The 22,907-nt window shown below is 39.2% G+C and overlaps 3 protein-coding genes and 1 non-coding gene across 4 annotated transcripts; all 4 read right to left on the bottom strand.

The window, feature by feature from the left end:
* Positions 1–116: 116 nt before the first annotated feature.
* On the bottom strand, positions 117–6,199 carry pabir2 (PABIR family member 2). Its single transcript, XM_088431840.1, has 10 exons — positions 5,142–6,199; positions 4,950–5,028; positions 4,823–4,876; positions 4,526–4,569; positions 3,672–3,726; positions 3,286–3,387; positions 3,095–3,180; positions 2,763–2,827; positions 2,196–2,292; positions 117–1,587 (listed from the first exon to the last, which is right to left on the bottom strand). The coding sequence occupies exons 1-10, from the start codon at positions 5,264–5,266 to the stop codon at positions 1,446–1,448; spliced, it is 849 nt and encodes a 282-aa protein (XP_088287966.1). The 5' UTR covers positions 5,267–6,199; the 3' UTR covers positions 117–1,445.
* Positions 3,446–3,547, bottom strand: LOC148413580 (small nucleolar RNA U109). Its single transcript, XR_015867696.1, has one exon. It is a non-coding gene; the product is annotated as a small nucleolar RNA U109 (small nucleolar RNA).
* A 1,306-nt stretch (positions 6,200–7,505) lies between the features above and the next one.
* hprt1 (hypoxanthine phosphoribosyltransferase 1) lies at positions 7,506–14,973 on the bottom strand. The gene is made up of 9 exons (XM_088431124.1): positions 14,745–14,973; positions 11,912–12,018; positions 11,481–11,664; positions 11,307–11,372; positions 11,080–11,097; positions 10,917–10,999; positions 10,129–10,175; positions 9,964–10,040; positions 7,506–9,493 (listed from the first exon to the last, which is right to left on the bottom strand). Exons 1-9 carry the CDS (start codon positions 14,769–14,771, stop codon positions 9,446–9,448), a joined length of 657 nt encoding a protein of 218 aa, XP_088287250.1. The 5' UTR covers positions 14,772–14,973; the 3' UTR covers positions 7,506–9,445.
* A 1,072-nt stretch (positions 14,974–16,045) lies between these two features.
* Positions 16,046–22,673, bottom strand: phf6 (PHD finger protein 6). The gene is made up of 11 exons (XM_088431123.1): positions 22,535–22,673; positions 20,799–20,959; positions 19,865–19,966; positions 19,005–19,138; positions 18,879–18,925; positions 18,605–18,759; positions 18,346–18,489; positions 17,585–17,689; positions 17,362–17,495; positions 17,113–17,249; positions 16,046–17,041 (listed from the first exon to the last, which is right to left on the bottom strand). Exons 2-10 carry the CDS (start codon positions 20,928–20,930, stop codon positions 17,120–17,122), a joined length of 1,083 nt encoding a protein of 360 aa, XP_088287249.1. The 5' UTR covers positions 20,931–20,959; positions 22,535–22,673; the 3' UTR covers positions 16,046–17,041; positions 17,113–17,119.
* Between the last annotated feature and the right edge of the window lie 234 nt (positions 22,674–22,907).

The raw sequence follows: 22,907 nt of genomic DNA, 5'->3' as shown, positions 1-22,907 counted from the left end.
CTGGTGTTGTTATTGCTAGTTTTGAGAGGCCCACTTATGCTTGGAGTCAGGTTTGTTGTTGACAATCGCATGTGCGATCGACATGCTGCGTAGCTGGCACACAAACACAGCACACATAAAGAAATAATTTATTTTTTCATCGATATGAATGCAAACAATAAGCAAAAGCCGGTTTGACATTTGACGTCATTGAATTCATGCCCAAGGAAAATCTCATGCATTGACAGCTTTTTCCATATTCTAATTTTGCCATGAATTAATATGACATTCAATTGCATAACTGCAAACAAGCCATCATAGTAAAAAGGGCACAACTCCTTTATAAAGATTACAATCACATCCTTGGTTGTACATTAAAGGTGGACAGGAGGGACTTGATCACAAATTAGGTGCAAAAGTCACAGTACAGGCTTAACCTTTGCATACGGTTTTATTTTTCTAATAATTGAAGGTCCAGTCAAACTTCTCCCTCACGGGTATCCTGTGCAACATGAACCACAGCAGGAACAGCAGCCTTTCACAAAACAAAGCATCGGTTCCATTTGAATGGTACCGGCGTTTTAGACTGCACTCGTGACTAAAATGACCACACGTTTTCACTTGGGATAGGACACTATCACCAATCTATTTAATATATATAGATTTTTTTTTTTTAAACCATAAATAACATTTTTTTGCAGAAGAAAAAAAAACTACAACTACAGAGGTCTTTAGTGTTAAACACTACAAAGACCACCTTGGGTTGTATGCAATTAAACGCAAGGTCGTTCGTTGCTTCGTGACAGACATCAGGCCACTTAAAAAAAAAAAAAAAAAAGCCACAGTTTACACCTTAACCAAGGAAACAGTTGTCTACAGAATAACACATTCACTGCCAGGCCAGTAAAGACGGCTCTGACGTTAGTAGCCGTGAACGAGCTAACAGTAATGTTTCCTTAATTTTTTTTTTTTTCTGCAGCTGCATGGTGTCAGCATTAATTTCATCACACCAACTTTAAACTATATAAGCTATTAATACGTACATAATAGCAAACGAAGCGGAAAGACAATAAGTTAAATAGTTTCTTCCAAAAACAATGTGACATCTTTAACATACAAAGGCCTGTTGGACAAAAACGGGGTCTAGCACAAAGGGCAAATACAAAAATCCAAATAGGTTTTTGTCCAGTGCTTCATGTCTCGTCTCCATTTTCGGGGAAAGCATATGATTGATAGCTACTGTGGTTGTCGAACTAATGCCAGTGAAGCTGAGCACCATCCATCCAAAGACTAGCAGCTTGTCCTCAGCATTCTCAGTCTTTCGCACGGTCACTACACAACATGGCTTTCACCTATCTGGACAGCCGGCAACTTTGTAAAGCGCACGTTTCTATAGGCGTTTTTCAGGTGGCGGATCTGCGGGGGAAAGTGTTCCCTGGCCAAAGAAGATTACTATTGTCATTTTCTCACTTGGGCGACAAATCCTGGAGAGAAGTGAAGGGAGAGTTGCTGGATGACGACGGTGACACTCCCTCCATTTTGCCTGGGGAGTCTGTGGAGGAGCAGACGCTGCTCAGGCTGCCGTCCAACAAACCATCTGGAGAGTGGCTGCATGGGGGGGGGACACAAACATGTTAGGTTGTACTGTGACACCCAATACGGAGCAGCACACACAAAAATCCTGTTCCGCAACGGTTATCGAAACAAGCCCTCTTGAGGCAGAGACCTTACGTGATCAGGCATGATCTCTCAAAAAAAATGGGGGAAAAAAACCCTCCCAGATATGTGGCAAGTTACCAACGCATTTCTGAAGAGGGCTGGAGGCATCTTTGTTAAAAAATAAAATAAAATTAAAAAAAAGTACATTATTGCTTAGAAAGTTGTTTTTTCTGACTGGGGAACACGCAATCATACAAAACCAACATTGGGCGGACATGTTTGTTTACATTTATGTCCGCCTCTTTATTCTTCTGTCTTCTTCTGGTGGGCTGCATTCCATTTCATAGCACGACGCAAGCATTGATGACAGGCAGTCTTTTTGGTCTGAAATATTGTACACGTTTGATGTTTTGGTCACTGATCTCAGGACAAACCCACTTTTAACACACCTCCGATATAGTATACTCCTACAGGGCAATTTTTACAGTACAACAGTCACCTTAAAGTGAGATTTGATGCAGTTCAATCATCAGTCCGGTTTTCTTAGCCTGACTTACCAGGAGCTGAGATCAGCCAAATTGGAGACGTCAGACGACAACATAGTGGTAGTACCTTGAAAGAGCCTTTTAGGCTGACTCTCAGTCTCCATCTCACCTGCACGTTAGGGGACAACAACAAAAAAATTGTATTAAGCCCTACTTTAAGTCCCCTTCAAATTGTATTGGAAAGGAAAGGACTTTTCATTCATTTTTGGTGTACTAAAATGAACACATTTGGGTTTCAGATTTTAATAAAAACTGACTCTCGCTTTTACCAACGATTTTATATAGGGACAACATAAAATACAGATGTCTTTCCGTTATAGGATTACAATTGTGGAATGTACAAGAGGATGCATGGAAGCTGTGTAGTTAATCGTTTGGATTCAAGTAAAAAGTTTTACATAGCGCCATAGCTAAAGTAAAACGGTTATGAATTATAATGCGGGTGTAATGTTTACTGTACTTTAGATCCATTTACATTTTAGGTGATTGATGGAAAGGTGCAAAATGGGCAATAAGGTAATAAGCCCATTTCTTCTTTATTATTAAAGAAACAAGTTGAAAAAACATTGAAAATCTTACCTTTGCGTTTCATGGGCCCGAGTATGCTGGCTCTGATGCAATTGATAGGGCTCTGGCTACGTCGCCTGAGGGAAAAAAAAAAATGGAGAGTTTACAAGTCTGCTTCAAACTGTCCACAAGCCACTTCAGACTTGTTTTTAATACTTTAATGACTAACTGATTCATGCAAATCATCATAACATTGTAAACAAAGAAATTGCCTGACTGCTTAAGGCACTACACAGTAATATTTTCTTGAAATGTCACTCGAGAATACACCAAAAGGGAGCCTGCTATTGACTCAGAAGTCACACTTGAGACCTGAGGGGGGCGTGAGATCAATTTGGACTCACCCAAAGCGCCTGGTTGGGCTTGGTATCGGACTGGGCGTGAGGCCGTTGCTGCTTACAAGGATTTGAAGAGAAGGGGAAAAGCACTGCTGCTCCCATCAAGGAACGCAGCAACCAAAAATCATTGTCAGACTTCTTGATCTACTTAGTGGCAATTGAGGTGCATTTGAACCGCCAAAAAAAGTCAAACCTACCTTTTTTCCTATGCCTCTGGTTGGGGACGGTGCCGGGGAAACGGGCACAAAGTCGATACGCTTCGGAGACGACGACGCAGACTTATCCAAATCATTGTCGCTCTGCAAATAAATTCATTTCAAAAACCATGGTCGTCACACCGGTGGTTTACTTTCAAAATAATGTGGGAGTATTATACTACCAACTCAGCCTGACCTTGAAAGACTGGTGGCCCTGTTAACTCCAAACTACAGTAAAACTGTATTTTATTTTTCAATCTAGCATGTTGGTTCACGCTAACCCCACCAAAGGCGCAGCGCTGACCAGAGGTCCAAACATGCCATGAGGAAACGTAGCCAAGAAACGACACTGGTGTGTGTGACAAGTGATTTGACAGATTCCTTACCAAACTAAGACTTTCCTCCCACGACTGGCTTATTTGCATAGCAGCTTGAACCTCCCTGGGTAGGCAAAAATAGAAAACAAGACCTTCATTTTAACACTGGACAACAACTAGACGATTCTACCAAACGACTGATGAGCTGTCTGCCTGAGAACAATTCAGAAGAGTAAACTGAAGGTGTGGGGAAAAAAAAAAACCTCATTGACCAGGAGTGTGATACGTGAGCCCAGAACAAAACTTGTGCAAAACCAGATGAAAATAGTAAATGCTATAAACTAAACCTTGTTGAAGTGCAATATGAACAAATAATTCCCCAGCCCTTTTTTCCACAGTTGATCGTTGAATGTCATAGGCTACGCTAATGCAACAGGTTGGTATAGTTCTAACATGGACACCTAACACCGAGCACTCATATACAAAATCTTTAGACTCAATTTAGGTAGAGAAACTTCACTATATCCATGGTGCAAAATACCAAAACTGTCAACAATGATTTGTGTTCATTAAATCTAAAAAAATTCTGTTTCCAAACTGTGTATGATCCTGTTGCATCCTGCAAAAATTGTACACATACAGTTGCTGCGAGACAAAAAAAGGAACTTTTGAGTTAAAAAAAAAAGTAAGTTCCTGTTGTAGTTCCAGCGCAAATTGTAAGGTTAGACCATAACATTAAAACAACATTTTTACTGTTGTATTGTCAGACTATAAACAGCATGGGACTCAATAAACTGGTTTATTGGACCAGTTTATGAACAACATTTCTTTGAAAGTGATGCATTTTAACGTTTCAATTTAGTTTGTTCGCAACTAAAATTTCCATGCGCAAAAAAACCCCCAGCACTTCTGTCTCATCTTACCGTTCGTGTGCAGTTTCTCTGTTCATCAAATCCACACCCTCTTCCTGTGACAACACATACAAGTTTTCAATCAATATTTACATTAACAACAACAGCATTATTACTGACTTTACATGAGTGTTTCTGTTGGAGTCTGGTACTGCCACTCGGTCATTCCATTCAGACCGAAGGTCCGTTTAACCCCAAAATGTTACTCTAGCATGATTATGGCACCATTAATCCCCATGGTTTATGAGGGAGATAGTGGTCTGCCATGCTGACGTTACCACGACTGCTATTCTGGATGCTTTTTCTTACTTGTTTGATCTGATGAAGCCTGGTGCTGGGGACACGGATGGGTGAAGATGGGATCTGGAATAAAAGATGACGTTTACGACAATCGGAACACCAACATCAGAAATGATGTTGAAATGGTCTTTTGTACCATATTGGGCCTGTTGACAACCGTTGTGCTATTTCTGCGACACCGCAAGACCTCTCTCTGGAACACTTGGGAATTATCACTGTAGCGACAAACTTGACTTAGCCCAAAGCTTACACACAAGAGCTCAATGTTGACGACACTGAAGTTAATATGTGGAAGAAACAGGTTCAGTGAAAGAGTTAACAAAAGAACCTTAGGCCATTAATCATTGGTGCACTGTTGGATCTCCTCAGCTGCCCCTCGGTCTGAACTAAGGAAGATGGACTGTCCAGGTCTAGTTCCATCTTTTCTTGTGATAGGACTCCTGAATTGTGCATTGTGCCCAAAAAATGCTGCGATTCTTTTTGCGATCCAAAAGGCTAAATCTACTGTATTACATGTTTGCTCAGGGAACGTGTCAACTTCACACCTTTGACGCAAGACCATCAATCAGTCAAGTGGGATTTTAAAACAACAAAAAATGCTCCAGTCAGCCAGAGCCCGCCGCGATCAACGAGGCCCGTCTTCTCAACAATTCTATCGTTACGTTGTCGAGCAAAATAACGTTGTCACCAGAATTCCCTGCAACGCAATATTCAGGACATCCGATTATGGTCCGAGTTGGCGCTTTTGGCAGCGTTATGTGGGCTTACCAACTTTCCAGATGGATGGTTAGCATGCAATGGCTAAAAGCTGCACAATGACCACTAACCCGCGCTGATAGTTGCAAGAGCGTGACTGCTCAATAAAACTGGTACCGTTGAACGTCAGCGCGTCAAATAAAGCATCTCGCAGCGACTACAATTAGCAAGTGATAGCAAAGTACACAATGAACATTCGCGTCAAATTCGATTTGAACTATTTTACAATAACTCGTCCGGAGAACGCGTGGTTATCTCCCCCCAAACACGGAGCTGCAGTTAGCGATGTTGGGCTTAGCTTTTGCACGCTAACGTTAGCCGATTCAACTGCCGCCAGTAGCTCAGCAGCTTAGCAAAATAGGCTAGCTTGCTAGCAGAGTTAGCATTAGCGCCAATAGCCGTAATGCCTTGCCCGGAGAGCCGGGTTACAACTCATCATGAGCTCAACCCTCGCGTCCATCTGAGTCGATATCGACAACGTGCTACTGGATGAAACAAACTTCTGCACCGTACGACGGAAATGTGCGGCCTAAAGTAACGTTATTCCGTTTGTGCAGCTCGCCGCCAATAAAGCATCGGATCCGCACAGTATCGCATCACAGCAGCTACTTGTTAGCTTAATGGCCAAACTTCACACGCCCCTTTTAGGATTGCTGTCAGGCCAGCCTCCACTTCAATTGTCACACTGTTGGGAATGCGCCATCAACGAGCCCAGAGGGTTAAAAATCAATAAAAATTCGCAAAAATCATAATGGACATAGATGATTTTGATTTGAACTTAATATGGGAAATAACCCACCAGGCTCTGCGCAATCATTCTGATTATCTTTTACATTTCAAAAGTGACGTTTGGAATTGTGCAACGTCGGAAATTGCCCTTTTCGCACAACGATTCCATTTCTAAAATCTGCAAATGCAACTCTGTAAACTTTCATACAGGTCTGTCACATTTCGAAATTGCTCCTTCGAAATATGGTCCTCTTAACATAGACAACAAAACTACTAGAGCGAGCCTTGGAGGGTTGATGGCGTTCAGACCGAGCCGCCATCTTGAATCGGGAGTACTGGCGAGCCCTTCCATTTAACTGTACTGAAACTGTGTTTGGCGCCAATAAATTATTCCTAACGCATTGCATTCTTTAAGACTTTAATACGCATAGGTTTGATAGAAAAAAACATTCATGCAGATATGATAGAGGTGATTTCATAATCGGTGCTTTTTTTATTTAAAGAATCAAGTTATGAATCAAATATTCTTGTTTTCTTGCTTTAATATTGTTGAAAATAGTGTGATTCATTTAAACTTACAAGCTTGTAAAACAAATACTGTATACGTTAATATTTTTATTCACACTCCGGAAGTATAAGTGCCTCTGCCTTGTAAATCATGAACCTTACTGCACATCATGTGTGTAAATGGGAGATGTTAGTAGTTTTCTTCATCATACTTTTGGAGTTTTATAACATTACAGCGTTTGTTTAAACATGCATTTCCACGACTTGTCTTTCGGGCATCCTGACGATTTTGCATTTTTGTGTTTACTATTCTCAAGTAGTGCATTTACTAAAGATCATCCAATAGATCAAAACACCGTACTGTGCAAAAAAGTACAGTACTGAGAAATAATGAATGGTTGGACACAAAAAGTCAAATATTTAGAGGTCAAATTAAGAGCATTTTAGTTTCTTTTGGAAAGTTTACGCAAAAACCATATACTGTACTCTAATTTTTGTAGTGTAATTGCAAGACTTGCGCGCACGCACACACACACAAAACACTACTAACTAGTCAAGTGAAACAATAAACACACATATCTAATAATAATAACAAATTACAGAATCAGCACACAAACGCAAAATGTCAGCAAGTCATGTGGAAGTAAGAAATTGCCACATTTGGACATCTACATATGACCAATGTATTGAAACAAACAAGTCAGGGTTTGAAAATTTATTGAGCAGCACAGCAAAATATAATTCATAAAGGGGACAACACTAGCTGAGAGCTTGTGTTAAGTAGAAAAACAGGTAAAGCTGAACAAATTGTTCAGGTCTGTTGAGTTAAGACAGATCTAAACTTTTTTTTTTTAAATATTCGTGATTTAACAGCAAAATGATGTGTAACAGGTCATATCCTATTTTGATTCATATAATACATGGTGACCAACAGTTTTGAATGGCGGAAGAATTAAAAAAACCCAACCGCACTCATTAAGCTACATGTGTTTTGGAACGTAACATTTGATTTGGCATTCACTTGAGAAAGTGAATGACACGTGTGTAATAGGTTTCAACACATGGAATATGTGCAACATATACACGCACGATATTCATGATAGATGGGAACCAGACCAGTCCGAGAATAGTGACAATATGTCTATAGTCACCACCCAGTTCAATACAATTGGTGGGGAGATCCCCAAAATGCAGATGTGTTCAATGTTAGCCACAAAAAACAGAGGAAAATGGGTGGAGTACAAAAATATATAGTTTTTTAAATTGGGGGAAAAAATGTGTAAAAACAATGCACGGATGTGGAAAATGCGGGTGCTCGACATGTATAAGCAGACTAACAAATGCTATTTTGTATGTAAAATCTTGAAAAAATGTTCAATAAACAGTGAAGTAGTACTGTATGCCATGTTAGCAGCCTTATCATACTGTAAGAGCTACCAATCAATTATGGGGCAAAAAGACATGACCGCAATTCTTAAGTAAATTATATTAGAAATGTGCACAGCACTGCATATTATTAATATACAATGCAGCCGACTCCCGATATTGATTGGAGATAAAGACGAGGCCAGTCAACATAAGCAATAATTGCCGCACATTGAGATGCATTGGGGAAAGGACAAAATAAATTAAACCCTCCAAAACGCTTCAAAAACACCAATAAATTCAATATACGATTGCCATGAGGAAAAATGGGATTCACTCCTCAAAAATCAATCTATTTAAAAACGTTTACAAACTAAAAACAAACAAAAAAAAACATAAACGTGTGAATCGACTGTTTTTATATATTATTTCTACAAATTACACACATGCACAATTCTCTTCCTGCATTATTGGGAGGCAGTCCCAAAAGTAAGGTGACAAAAAAATACCACTTCCAATAACCTTGCAGTTTTAATCTAAGTAACAAAAACAAAATCTGACCACTGTTTAATTCATATTCTCAGTTTGTTGAAATTGAACCTTGACAGCTTCTGGTTTGCCTTGAACTGAAGCTAAATGGGGAAGCTTAACAGCCATCAAATTTTGTAATTTACTGTCACACTACAACTAAATACCAGTTCAAGCTAAAATTGCGGTTTTCTTTGTGGAGCTTCTGTCATCTTTGTCATGTTAATCTGCAAAAGTTTCATTCAAGGAGAGCAATGATGAGAAAAAAACCCTACTCTTTGGCAAACATAAAAAAATTCTGGGCTGACTTGTCTCCCCTGAAATATTAGTATGTGACTCATCCCTTTGGCTCAATGTGTGTTGATAGTTCTCGAAAATGTGAAGAAGGGGGAAAAAAAACGAATTTCCTTGCCCCATCCCTGACAAAAACTACTGATCCTAATTTAGGGATTCCACCAACTAAAAACAGCATGTTACTGCCTCGTCTTTCTGAACTTTGTGTAATGGAAAAAAAAACAGCTACACAAGTTCAACCATGTCAAATTTGAGAAAAGTTATTATCTATAGACTTTATAACCATACTTATGGTTAAGTGGCGCATGATTGTGGAGGGAAGGAAAATAGGCAAATGTCACAATGCTTGTGCATTCCCTGGAGAACAAAAGCAGGCAATGTTTTTTTTTATGATGTACTCAAAAATATAATTGGTTTAAAACAAATAAAAGCAGCAGTCAATAAAGGTGCTCTTCATGCCTTGTACTTCTCCTTCCCTGTTTCGCTAATAACGCAGATATGCTGAAACACAAAAGCCAGCGATTAGAATTAGATGAATAGTAAAAGGATAAACTGAATTTCTTAGTCTCAAATGCACAAAGCACGTATAGCACATCATTACTGTCTTTCATTTTAACATGATGACCTTCTTTCCTGCAAGTTTTGTACTCCGAACTTGTCATTCAAATATGTACTCCCGCTTTGGACCTCCCTTCCCGCATTTCTTTCCAAAGATGAGTAAATCAGTTACTTTAAGTGACAACAACTTAACTTCATTCACTGCAACTGACAGAATATGAAATTGAAAAGCCAAATTTCGTTTGGCTGGCAGAGAATGAGATAAATGCCATTTTGTTTATGACTGAGAATTTTCGCCGGACCAAGTATGACACATGCTTGTAAACCAAGATTTTTTTTTTTTCCATCATTAGATGAAACTGAATTATCATCAGACGTTGGCAATATATCATGTATACAAAACGCATACTCACATTTAGATCTCTGAAGTACTCGTTGTAGTCGAGAGCATATCCCACCACAAATTTGTCAGGAACTTCAAAGCCTATGACTGGAAATACAGGTACCAAATACCAAGTATGTATATGACAGCTCAAGTCATGGAAAAACAGTTTTCAAAATGTCAAGTTTGAACTCACAGTCTGGTCGGTACCCAACACTTCTTGGTGTCCTTTTCACCAACAAACTGTAGATGGAAACAGCTCAAATGACTGCATTTATACCAAAGGAGCTCAACTTAATAAATATCGGGCAATAGTTTTAAACCCCCAGAAGACCAGAAGAATTTCGAAATAGACAAGAGTTTATAGGAACTCAGAACGGGTCACTTCTATCTTAAAGTAACATTTTATCATGATAAAGGTATTGACAAAAACAAGTTTGTGCTAAATGTGGTATTTAATTGTGATATTTGCTCATCACTTGCTAATCCACACAGCAAACTTTCAAGCTGTTGACATTCCACTATCCCAAGATTTCCCGTTGATACGTTTGAGATGTTCATTTTGTCCACTGTGGTTTACAAAGTACCAAAAGTATATCCACAGAGATAATGACTTCATATTTTTTGTTTAAAAAAAATACTAAAAATGCCTTAGCAACGTGAATCTGCACCTTTGTTTACACAATATACAGTAATAGTATTGATTGTTGATTATTTAGCCACTGTCATTGTGACATGAAATTTTCATCTCGTCACTTTTTGTTTGTTTCACGTTAACAGCTGCCGAAAGTCAACTCAAACGTTTCGTTTTTCTTGAAGTGACAATGGGATGGATTGCATTTGGTCAACTCTTAACTGTCCAAATACTTTTGAGCCCCTGAAAATGGAGCTACTCAAAAGAGCGCATTATCCTTGTCCAAATAATTGCGCATGGAACAGTAAGCACATGGTGTCTTCGTTTTGAAAAATAAGGCTTTACGTTACCTTGCCACTTTAACCATTTTGGGATCGTACTGTTTCAGGAGTTGCAATAAAGTCTTCATCGTCTTGCCGGTGTCAATAATATCCTTGGAAACATTTCAAGAGAAGCTCATATTAGATGGTATTCAAGGAGAAACCGGAGCACAACACTGGTGCATATACATACCTCTACAATCAGCACATTCTGTGAAAAAGAGACTGAGATGAGTTGGTTTGGAGACACTTAATCATTCGTGAACGAATGAATGGAATGAACATTTATCATAACATGCAGCTGAGGAAGGCTGACATGATGAGTATGTCTGCTCATTGCATAAGAACGCGGGGAGTTCACCACAGCAGCGCACGGCAATAAGTGCTGCTTCTCAAGTGATCATTTGAAGTATCACTCACTTTGCCTGTCAGGGTAGACAAGTCATCTCCTCCAACGACTTTGATTTCTCCTGTTGACTGGTCATTCTGCAAGAAGAGGAATCAAGCAAACCCATTGCAGATGAAAAGTGGACAGCTGAAAAAAAAAAAATGTTGTTTTTTTAGCCAAACTAAACTTGTGATAAACATGATTACACAGTAGCTCTTGAGGCGAATGAAGTCCACCGTCATGGGGATGGAGCGGTCGCTGTTCCTGTTCAGGGCCTTGATGTAGTCCAGGAGGTCTGCAAAGAACTTGTAGCCTCCTTTCAGCACACAGAGCGCGACGATGTGTTGCCCTCCCATTTCCTTCATAATCTCCCTGGCCAGTCGCTCTGTCCTGGGAGCACATAAGGCGGATGGGACCAGAACATGAAGAGCCCAGTTTTTTTGCTCCAGTCAGCAGTAGTTCCTTTTATTTTTAGCTTTCATTTTACTGTGTGAAATATATATATTTATTTCATACATAAACATAGAATATCCCTGAATACTGCCATTGAAAATGTTTGGTCGGAGGACTTTCTTCTCTACGTTAACAGCAACTGATCCATCATATTTTTGCAAGCTCTTTAAATGCAAGAGCCCACCTGTCCAAAATAAGTCCGTGTGGGATGTAGACCCTCTCCAAGTCACAGGCATAGTGCTTTGGTATGCAGAACAGGTCCAGATCGTATCCCTGCTCGTCGTCGGTGATCTGAAAGAAACCAAAAGAAGGGGAGGAATGTTTCCTAAAATTAATCTCTGATAAAAATGGCAGTACAAGTTAAGATGACAAGGTCATTGGAGCTTTACTTTCCAATGAAAAGGTTCAAATCAGGGCGGCATGATTATGTCCAAATTAATAATCACGATTATTTTGGTCAATATTGAAGTCACGATTATTAATCTTGATTATTCATCATGTTTCATCCTTTTTTTTTTTAAACAAGTAGTATATAAACACAAAACTCATATTTAACAAGAAATTAAGTTGCCAATGCGCCAAATGTAAATTACATGCATATATTTAACTGTGGAAAGCTTGCTAACAAGGTGTTGAAGCTAGCAAAACTAAAGCAGCATTTATTTTATGATGCTTTTTTTGACTAAATTATTGGGAATTGACCCGGTTGTATGATAAAGAGGAGTGCAATTTGCAATTTATTTTCTGATCTTCAGTATAGCTGAAAAGCCACAAAAATACCTGATGTCAATTTCAACCACTACAGTGTCTGTATCTTAAAAATCCATTTATACATGTTTTTACATTTTTTTTCAAAAACCAAACACAAAGGTTCCTGTATTTTGTCAAATATCCTCGAGCTCTGCACAGCTGTTGCCTGATGAACCCAGAGCACATAGCTGGTGCCATGTGATAGCTGAGATGCTGGTGAGGAACTTGAGGTGCCTTGGGAATAATACGAGTCACCACAAGTAAAGTCAGCATTTCGACTATGGTAAGTAATCTAAGAAAAGAGCTTCAGTCGTAAGGTGTCCTAACGGAAAATGTGGTTAAGCGGTACAGGAGTATAATTAAGGCACATACGAATGCCACAAAAAAAACACGCCCATCTGTTTGGGCTAAATACTCTCAGATCCAGATAACGGTGACATACACAACAGTTGTCCCTCGTGGTCACATGGGACAAGAGTGTGTTCTGTCCCGCCTCATAATGTGAGGTGAACTGTTGTCTACTTTGAAGTTTGGACAGGAAAATTCCATGATTGGCAACGGTGCACTGAACAGCACTTGAACTCATGTCACAGGAGCACTACTAAGTAACTTGTATGTACAGTAAATATTACTTCTATCCTTTTTACCATTTCTTTGTTTTACTTTTCTCCCTCATTTTCTTGTATTAAACATTATTCATAAAGGAAATAATTAAATAGGCCTAACCAAAAGTGATTGTGCCCATAGAAGACTGAAAATAATTTGACCAAAGGTGTGTCCTCTAATTTGTATCACAGGTGTCTTGAAAGCTGCAACCAGTCTGTCTTTTTAAAGCGTGACAATAAGTTATTTGTTCTGCTTGTACTCACAATGTGTACCACACTAAAACATGCAAGCTACTTATAAAATGGCCACGTCAAAACATCTACCTTTTAGAGCTGTCAAAATTAATTAACTTATCGATTACCCAATTAATTAACTAATCAAGCGTTTGTTTGTTTGTTTTTTGCTATTGTTTAACTATAAATTGTCCAAATCTTCTGATTTCAACCTCCCAGCAGTATGAGTTCAGAAATCATTCATGAAAGCAGACTGAGTATTTTTTCTTTCTAGTAGGGGTGGGACAAGCTCTAACGTGACAAGATCTCGCAAGATTAAGACACCATGAGACTTCTTGTCCCTGCACAACACCCAGTACAAGGGGGAATGCATTGTTTGTTACTGCTCTGACTGAAAAAATACCTCCAATTGTAGTGAGACTTCAAATAAGTGTTATCGTACCGAATAAAGTATGGACAATACAATGTGTGTTGTGCAAAGTTTGTATCTAAAAAGAGACACATATTATTATTATTAGTTTGGTCAGTATCAACAAATTTCAGTGATCGGTGTGACTTATTTTATATCTTTGTCCATGTGTATGAAACACAAGATATTAGTGGTAAGGCATGAAAAACGAATGTTTAAGATTGAATACTGCATCATAATATTTATAGTGAAGACTGTATCATAACATATTTAGCCATGTTTGTGTGCTGCTTTGTTACTCTGTTCCAAACAGCTCCATCCAGTTTTGCTCTGATTTTTGTCCAGGTTGAAAAATACCCAAGCAGTTGCTAGGTTTCGGTTTCGTTTTGATAAATTTCGGCACCACCCTGCTAAGAGTGTAAAAAAAAAAAAACTTGCCTTGGATGTATTCCTTTGCACTTATGTTCGAGAGCAACTTTTGCCTGCATCACATTTGTGCCCAGAATATTCTGCATTAAAACTTCGAAGTATTTGTCATATTTCATGCATCTGGAATCCAGGACCGAACCTGGAATTAAACAAAAACGCGGTAGAACCCCAAAGTCTTGCCTTCCAACGAGGGATACCAGAGACCGTTACAAAATATGATAACGCAATACCGTTAATTGACACTGATAAAGCCACACAAAGCGGCACAACGGCGTAAACAAATAAAATGAAGAATAATCACCCTAAAAAAAAATAATGGCCGTGATGAGGGGAAAAACCTCCACTGAGTCACGTACATAAAGCATGGTGGGCGCGTACGTGTCATTGTGGCCGCAGGCCACGCTATAAACGAGGACAAATATACAGTAAAGCGTTAAGGAAAAGCGCTTTACAAACAGAACATTTTTATGACACAAGAGACTTTAAAAAAACCGTAACGCCCACGTACGACCCGCGAGAGCTCGCCAATATGTCTATGAGCAATATACAGTACAAAAATGCTTTCTGTGATGTGAGGCAGGGGAACCTACCACAACACATTGGCCGGACGTCGCCATTTCACTTTTCGCCAGGCTTCCCTTTTGTGTCCCGTGCTCCTAATACAACGAAGAAAAAACAACGAACAGCTCCTAAATTTTAGAGATGCCTCTGACAGCTCACGTGTACACCGAAAAGCTAGCTGTGCGGTTACTGCTTCTGCTTCTCTTTTCCGGTTGCTCTTCAGCACGTTTCTCCGCTCGAGGAGGTAGAACCTTGTTTGGGTGACGTCACGACAATGCGAGCAAATCAAACAGCGGGACTTGGGAGACACGCCCCTTTCAAAACAGCATATGGAAAAATGAGTTCTTCACGTAAAACAAATTGACGCAGGTAAAATTAATACTGATTCAACTAATTAACAGTATTTTACATTTGTCGAAGACAAATAGCGCTACATGCACACAAAAAACAAGAGAACATACAAACACAAACAGGTTTTTATCAAGTGTAATCAACCCAAAACTTACGACACTGATGTTAATGTGTACTTTAAGGGGCGTGACCTTCGTGACTGTCATTTACAACGCAGTTAAGAGCTCTCAAAGCACTCCAATACAAATCCCAGCACCCCTGAAGTGTAAAAGAGTCTGAAAAACGAGAGCGATATGGAATAAGAGGATTGCAACAAGAATAGATAAAAAAATGACTAAAATCAGAATATGTGTCATTCCAGCATTGGAGGACATTTTGGCATCAAAATTCTTGAAAAGTAAACTTTCACTTTTCTGATTTTCTGCTAGATGTTCATCAAGAATAGGTAACAAACTATCACAGGCTTGATTAGTTCACCTTACAGATCAATAGAAATATTTTTATTACTTGATTGAATGAATGAATAAATAAATAAATTTGTATCATAGCAACGGTTGCAGGTAATAGGTTTGCAAATCTAGGCTAATGTTAGCTTTGTACTCCCCCCAGGAGCACAAACTATTTGTTTAGCTAGTTCATTCCTGACCTGGGCATCTTTCTTATGTCAATAAAAAAAAAAAAAACACACTCTCTTATTTTGATTATATGCACAAAAGGGTCGCATGAGGTAGAGTGAGACTATTTTATAACCATTTTGATAAAAATATGAAAAATAGAAGGGGCCATACCTTTGCTCTAGCCAAATGGTACTTGTAGAAACCCTATTAAAATATCCCATACCCCCTAAATGCCTGTACCCCCATTTGAGAAATGCAGAGCTCGAGAATCGGTATGATGGGGTTCTCTTCACTATCCTATGACAATTTTAGATCACCTCTAACCAACGGAACGATAAAGTGCTGAAGAATAAAACCAAATATGCAAAGAGGAATCTGTGCATTTACATGAATTAAATGCACAAATTATTTTATTGAAAATACTAAAAAGGCAGAATGAATGTTCCAGGTAAGCATGATAAGCTTCAGTCAGGTTCAAGAATGTAAAACTAAATTCACAAAGATACACAGTGACTTCATGATACTTTGGCTGGTGTGACATTCCTCTCTTGGAAGCGGAACACCGAGTTACCAGCTAGACGAGAAGTAAGTTTTGTTTTCTTTGCACTCTAAGACCACGTTTCTCAGTAAACATGTAAAATACAAAACATTTTCTATTTCCAAAAATGATTGGATGCATTTGTAGAGTTACATGTAACATCACACCAAACAAAGTCTAGCCGGCTTTCCTGAAGAGCTGTGTACTGAGAGCTCTTTAGCGGCTAAATAGAAAAATGAGAATCCACCATTGTGGACAAATGCAAGTGCATGCCAGTAAAACTTGGACTCGTGAACATCAGAAATCCACACATTCAAAATTACTCATGATGATTACACAGTAGCAAACGTATTACATATCAAGAAAGAAAGGCTAACTAACAGATTTTGAAAGATATGATGGACAAAACAAATGGATAAAACCGCACGATTTGGTAGAGGCTTGTGACAGATATTGCAGTGATGAAAAAGGAAGAATATGGTTTTATCATGTGTAGTAGTCTGTGGAGTGATAATTGTACCTTCCTCTTATTCGTGACAGTAGCACAATTAGTTGAAGATGCATCCATAACTCTTGTGAAAGTTAAGCTTTGGCTTTTCATCACAATTCTGCAAGAGTCCATGCTCTCGAGGCACCGCCAGTGCGTGAAAAGCTCATATAGTCTCAATGCAGTGCATCCATGTACGTACGTATTTGGGAAGGCAAGGTGTCGAGGACAGTTTATGGGAAACTAAAAACCACAACGTTGAGAGTAGGCTAAGGAATTTGTGGAAAAACACATTGCTGTTCACAAATTTTGCTGTTTGCACTCCAATCAAACCTGCAAAATATGAAGCGGGTAATGAGAACTAGATTTTGAATGACGATTGTTTACGGACTTGAAATACTCACATTGTAACTAGTTGCCATTCACTTGCATTGACGGTGTTCCTCCGTGGTCGATGGCCGCTCTTTCTCTACTGCGATTCTCTCGTTCTTCATCTTCCTCATCCCGCTCCTCATTGCCACTGTGATTTTTGCAATATAGTCTGGAAAAAAAAGGAAGATTTCTAATTGACAGAGAACAATAATAATTGGTGCACCGCAAACTTGTAGTTCCTTTACGAGGCTTGAACCAAGACGGGTGAGTGTAGTGCTCACTTGTAGATTCCACGTGCCATGTTCTCAATGTACTTTGCTTTGTCCTGCAGACCGCAATGATAGTGGTAAGTCTTCACGCAGGCTTTGATCTCACATCCAATGGTTGCACCCAGCTGGGTGCAAAGTGTGCATTTCTTCAAATCCAACAAGACAAACACAGATTCTGATTAGACCAAAATCAGCAGTGATTCATCAAATACTGAGTAAAGAAAAAACTTTTAACCATTCTTTTTCCCCTCTTAATCTCTTGGATTACAGTTTTTACATCAAAGTTTCCGAATTCGGCTCGTGATGTGGTGGTCAGCTGAACTGTCCCAGAAGAAAAAAGCTGTAAAAAAGAAAGAGCAGAGGATGCAATAACAGCACATTTACAACAATTAAACAATTAAAGAGGATGTTTAATAGGCGGAACATTGGTACTTAGGGCTGGGCAGTAACTAGAGTTACTTTGACAAAATAATCATTTTAAAAACGAACAATTTGAAAATGAGCTGAATCGTGAAATCAAGGTTTTGCACAACAGGCTTAGTTTATAAGTTATCATCTACTTAAATGTGGAATTTAACTCTTATGTGGACGGTATATGGTGCTTATTGGTAAATCCCATGAAAAACGTTGCAGTGACGACTTTCAGCATAAATTGTAACACCCATTGAAAACTGAAGGCACCGGCTTGCTTTTTCTGCACCAAGTTGTCAAACTGTCTCCGTTACCTCCGCTGAGATATGGGGGGAGGAGAGGGTGGCGTAGGCATACTGAAGAGTAGAAGGGGCATCTTGAGGGTAGCTACGTATATGCTCATTTCTCCCAAACAAATAAATCATATTGAAAATGTAAGCTATTTTCATTTTCCCGAAAAAAAAAAAAAACTGCTTATAGACTGTGAGTGAAAACATGGGCTCATTCTAGTTGGAAAGCTCCTTTACGTTCTTTGCAGCAATAGATCTCTCTCTTAATGCACATACACACACACACACACCTTACCATGCATCTGTAGTGAGCAGCCACTTTTTTAGAATTATCGGTATGAAGCACGCCCCTTGTTTCATTCTCTTCATCGCCAGCATGGCAAAAGCCGCAGCGCTGGCCGCTATCGCCCGGGCTGGCCCGAAGAGGCGACCTCTCCCGCTGCAACACACAGTACACCAGTCAGACATCACCGAGGCCAAATTTAATCAAGCCCCCATGCAAGTCGATGTTCCACACACTGAAAACATCTTTGTGTGCAGGCAAGTCGCCTTACATGTGATGACATCTCCTCATCTGCAGCTTGAGAGGAAGTGGAGTGTGTGTCTTCTGACTGGCCACGAACTTTAGCTCGTCCCTTCTCAAATCTTCCTCTGCCCTTATTTTGTGGCGGCGAGGAGTCTGAGTCATTGACCATACCTTCCTCATCATCTAAAAACAAATCGTCAGAGAGATAAGTTTCAAAACAGGCCATGCAGCTTTTACTCATGTAAATGTTGCACAAGTCAAGTGTGGCGTCAAGAGCACAGATTAGACCGATGACAATTTACCTTCAACGCCGTCTCGAGAAGCATCTCGATGCTTGCGGCAGTAAACTCTACAATTGGGAGCAAATAGAAGTTGAGTAGTTGAATGAAAAGAAGGATTTAAAGCGATCTACTGGGAAAATAACTCACAGGTAAGTTCCTTGTGATGCATTCTCTTTAACCTGGGCTTTGTCCTTTATAGCGCAGTAATAGTGGTAAGTCCTTCGGCACGTATTCACATCACAGCCAATTGTAGCACCCGGCCGGTGACATGACGAACACATCTGTGAAAGTATGGGAAGCTCTTTCATTATTGTTTTCAAATTTAAACGTCACAAACTTTTTCTATTTTACTAACAGATGGGGATAGCCATTTTCATGGGCTTGATGACATACAGTAATATCAATAAAAGAATGGTGTCTGGTAAGTATGGCTAGAAAACGCCTCTGACGAGCAGGACTGGTGTAACAAAAAGTAGTTAAAAGGAAGTGGTTACTTGGGGTTTTAATCAAAAAAATGAAGAAAAAAAGAGGTTACATTTGGCTTTCTGTGTTCTGGGAAAGTTGGTGGTTATATTTTTCACAGGAAAAAGGAATAAACAGTTCCATCATAAAATCTTGTGTGAAGGGTAAAGGCCTAAAGGCCATGTTATTCCTATTCTTTAATATCATTTCTTTTTATTCCAACCACTTTTTGTTTTGCATCTCCTTCCATATTTTTCATACAATTTCAATCAAATTTCAGCATTTTCATAAAATTCATGAAGTCTGGGCTACCGTTTTTTCACAAATGTTCTAATTTTCCCTCTAATAATCTAAAGGACATTTTCTTCATCCTTCCGCTGAAGGCAATCCCGTCTCGCAGGTCTAAAGACAATTCCTTTGATCTCATGCTCGGTGTTGGTGCTCTGACATGTACCGTCAGAACTGCACGGGTAACACATTCAAATCCGGGGTGTCTCAATTTACACCAATCTTTGTTTGTGAATGTGGTGTTGAAAAAGACTCACCAATTTGTTTCCCCTTTTGATCTCCTTCTTTACATCATCAACAGAAAACCCTCCAATGTTTTCATTATCCGAGTGCGATGAGACCAGGGCAGAGGAGAAGAGCTATGCCACAAATAGAAAAAACACCATTATTTGCATCATCCAGCATAAAAGGCAAAACATTCCCCATTTTATATATCATCAATGATTTTGAGAAAAACAGATAAATATAACAACAATAAACGGGTAAAAAAACATCGACATTTCAGTCTCATACAGTAGAAGCATACAACTATTTCTCTTTCCAACTCCTTTGTTTGTTTTTTAATTTCAAAATAAGGAAGCCTCATAATAATAGAAGACTGACAATTTTTTGGATTACAGATTAACAAAAAAAGAAGAACAACGTGATAACAATTGGTTTTGGACCAACACTGTATGAGTGTAGTTTCGCCCCAAAATAGCCACTTCTAGATGTTTTGGTAATTGGTGACTTATGCATTTATATATTTGTGTGTATGTGTATATAGCTTCTCCTGCATTTCACAAAAAAAGTCACATAAACCCATGCATTGCCATTCACAGCTATGGATGTCAAATACTGTATTTTTACTGAGACTTAGTGACAGAGTTAACTCATTTCATGTAACATTTTTTTAATGTGTTATTGGCATTAGCCATGACCATTGTGTCATTTTTTTTTATTTTTATTTTTTAATCCATCAGAGTAGCATCAATAACAAGATTGTAAATTACCATTTATATTGTGTATCCATCTTTATCAAAAACATGTATACAAATGCATGTAAGTTAGAAAAAAAACATTTGTCAAAAATAACATTAATATGGCGACTGAACAGAAACCCTCTGAGCAGGGTTATGTGGCATCTTTGCAAAGTGAGGGTTAACTTCCAAGTCACATGCTACCAGTAAAAGATCACTATGGTCTGCTTACCATGCACTTGTGGTGGGCTGCCACCTTCTGGCTCTCTGACACTAGCAGCTGTCCACACTCCTTTTCCCGGTTAGTTCGACAAAAGGCGCATTTAGGCAAGCGAGATGCAGCACCTTTCCTCTGTCCAGACATGATCTGGACCGCTGAAAGCAGATGACTTCCTAATAAAAACATGAAATAAAAATAAAACAATGAAAATGAAAAAGACCAACAGGAATTTACAGTCTCAATTCAACCACAGTGCGGGTGAAAAACTGAAGAGAAAGGAAAAGGATACAATAGAAACCTAACTTGTAATGACTAGAATACTAAACTCTAAAAAGCTATTAATACACAATAAAATAACAGTACATCCAAATAATAGAGGCTTGTACGGGTGTGAGGAGTCTGCACAGATGCTGAATCATCTCTTCTTGCGTAACAAATGAAGTACATATATCTGTGAGAAACTGAAATATGAATGAACTTTTTTCTTAAATGACCACTTCACTTGAGATACAGTGTTTAGTGGGGGTAATATTTTCTTCTATTGGCACAGTAGAGGCCTGTGCATGCAACACAAGTAATTACTTTGAGTATAATGTTAGATTAGGCGAAAACCAGACCAATGAAATTATACCTAAAATTTACGCAGTGTGCAGGCTCACTACCTGCGCATATGCAATTTTGAAATGATGCAATGCATTGTGCTGACACTAAACACCCACTATTTATGTCCTGTAAACGTCGGAAAACATGTATTTTTAATTATTTAGTCAGTAAAAAATGTAATTCTATGGTAAATGAGTAGATTTAAGATAATGTATCTCTTAGGTTACGCCTTTATTTTTTTGATTATTTAATTATTTACAATGTTATTGGAGTTTAATATACTAATAAATTAATATTACACATTAATTATACATTTATGTGAAAATTAAAAGCACTTGTCAACAAGGGGCAGCACAACCTCTATTTGTGTGCATTATTTTCAGGGACGGCGAGCTGAAATCTATGCAAAGCGGGCTCGATGGATGTAGTAAGAAGAAACATTTTTAGCTAAGACTCAAAATAAACGACATCACGAAAGTGGACATTTTTCCCCCTTACTTAAGACAAACAATGTACTGCGACGCCTAGAACGAGCCATTACTGCCATGATAGCAGAGCCACCATCGCCTCACTGCGGCGGCGCGCAAACACACAATAAGCCAACAAACGACACTTAAATACGCCTTATTGCAAAGTCAAATGTTGGCCAAACAATCTCCATCAACGAACATTTCAGCATATTTCACGGCGACCAGTGTGAAGAAAACGTGGCCGCTGTGAACGAATCGAGGAAACTCCCCCAGATTTCTTCCCACAAAGTTTTGAATTAAAGGGGGTGTGTATCTACTTGTCCGAAAAACTAGCTATAAACTGGTGATTTTTCTCCAAGCGGGGTCGTTTCAACGCCTCGAAATGTTCCACAAGGCCCCGGTTTAAAAAATAAAAAAGGCCAAGGTCTGAAGAGAGAGCTTTATGTTTCGGTGGGAGTTGGAAGCGGAAAAGCAGCGAATATTTCCCTTTAAATGAGGGATATAGTCATGACAGGCGCGGGTCTTTGCAAACCGCTTCGAAAGCAAAGAGCGCCATACGTGATGTATCTCTGAGAAGAGAGCAGCTTGGCTTGGGCGCCAGCACAACGGCCTCGATCCACAGCAGGCCACGAAACACATTGGCTGTCTCGCAAGCCCCTGATATAAAAGTCTTACCTGCCAACTATTATCTTACGGCGCCAAGAGGTTAAGAATGGGGAAAGTGTGGCGAGTGGCGACTGAATTTCTCCCCGTCCTTCACAAGTGATCGTGTGCTTTCCACACTCAACTACCGTTAAGCTAGCTACCAAGGCCTTACACTCTCTACTTCCGGATAAGGATTTCAGAATAAAAGGATAGGTGACGAGCTGCGTTATGGTCTTGGGCAATGTCGAATTATGATATGTTCATACGTAACAATCTTGCAGTACATTGTATACGAAAATCAAGTCGCTGCGGGAAAGCATGCATCCAAATTCGTCATGATTTCGATACCGTTTTTTGTGCCCTCTTGACTTACAAATCTTGATGATTTTCCAAAAGTGGAATG

Source organism: Hippichthys cyanospilos, chromosome 13, assembly GCF_059441005.1.
Source record: "Hippichthys cyanospilos isolate Australia breed blue-spotted pipefish chromosome 13, RoL_Hcya_1.0, whole genome shotgun sequence".
Lineage (NCBI taxonomy): Eukaryota > Metazoa > Chordata > Actinopteri > Syngnathiformes > Syngnathidae > Hippichthys > Hippichthys cyanospilos.
The sequence above is the reverse complement of the archived record's forward strand: the minus strand, read 5'-3'. Positions and strand labels throughout refer to the sequence as shown.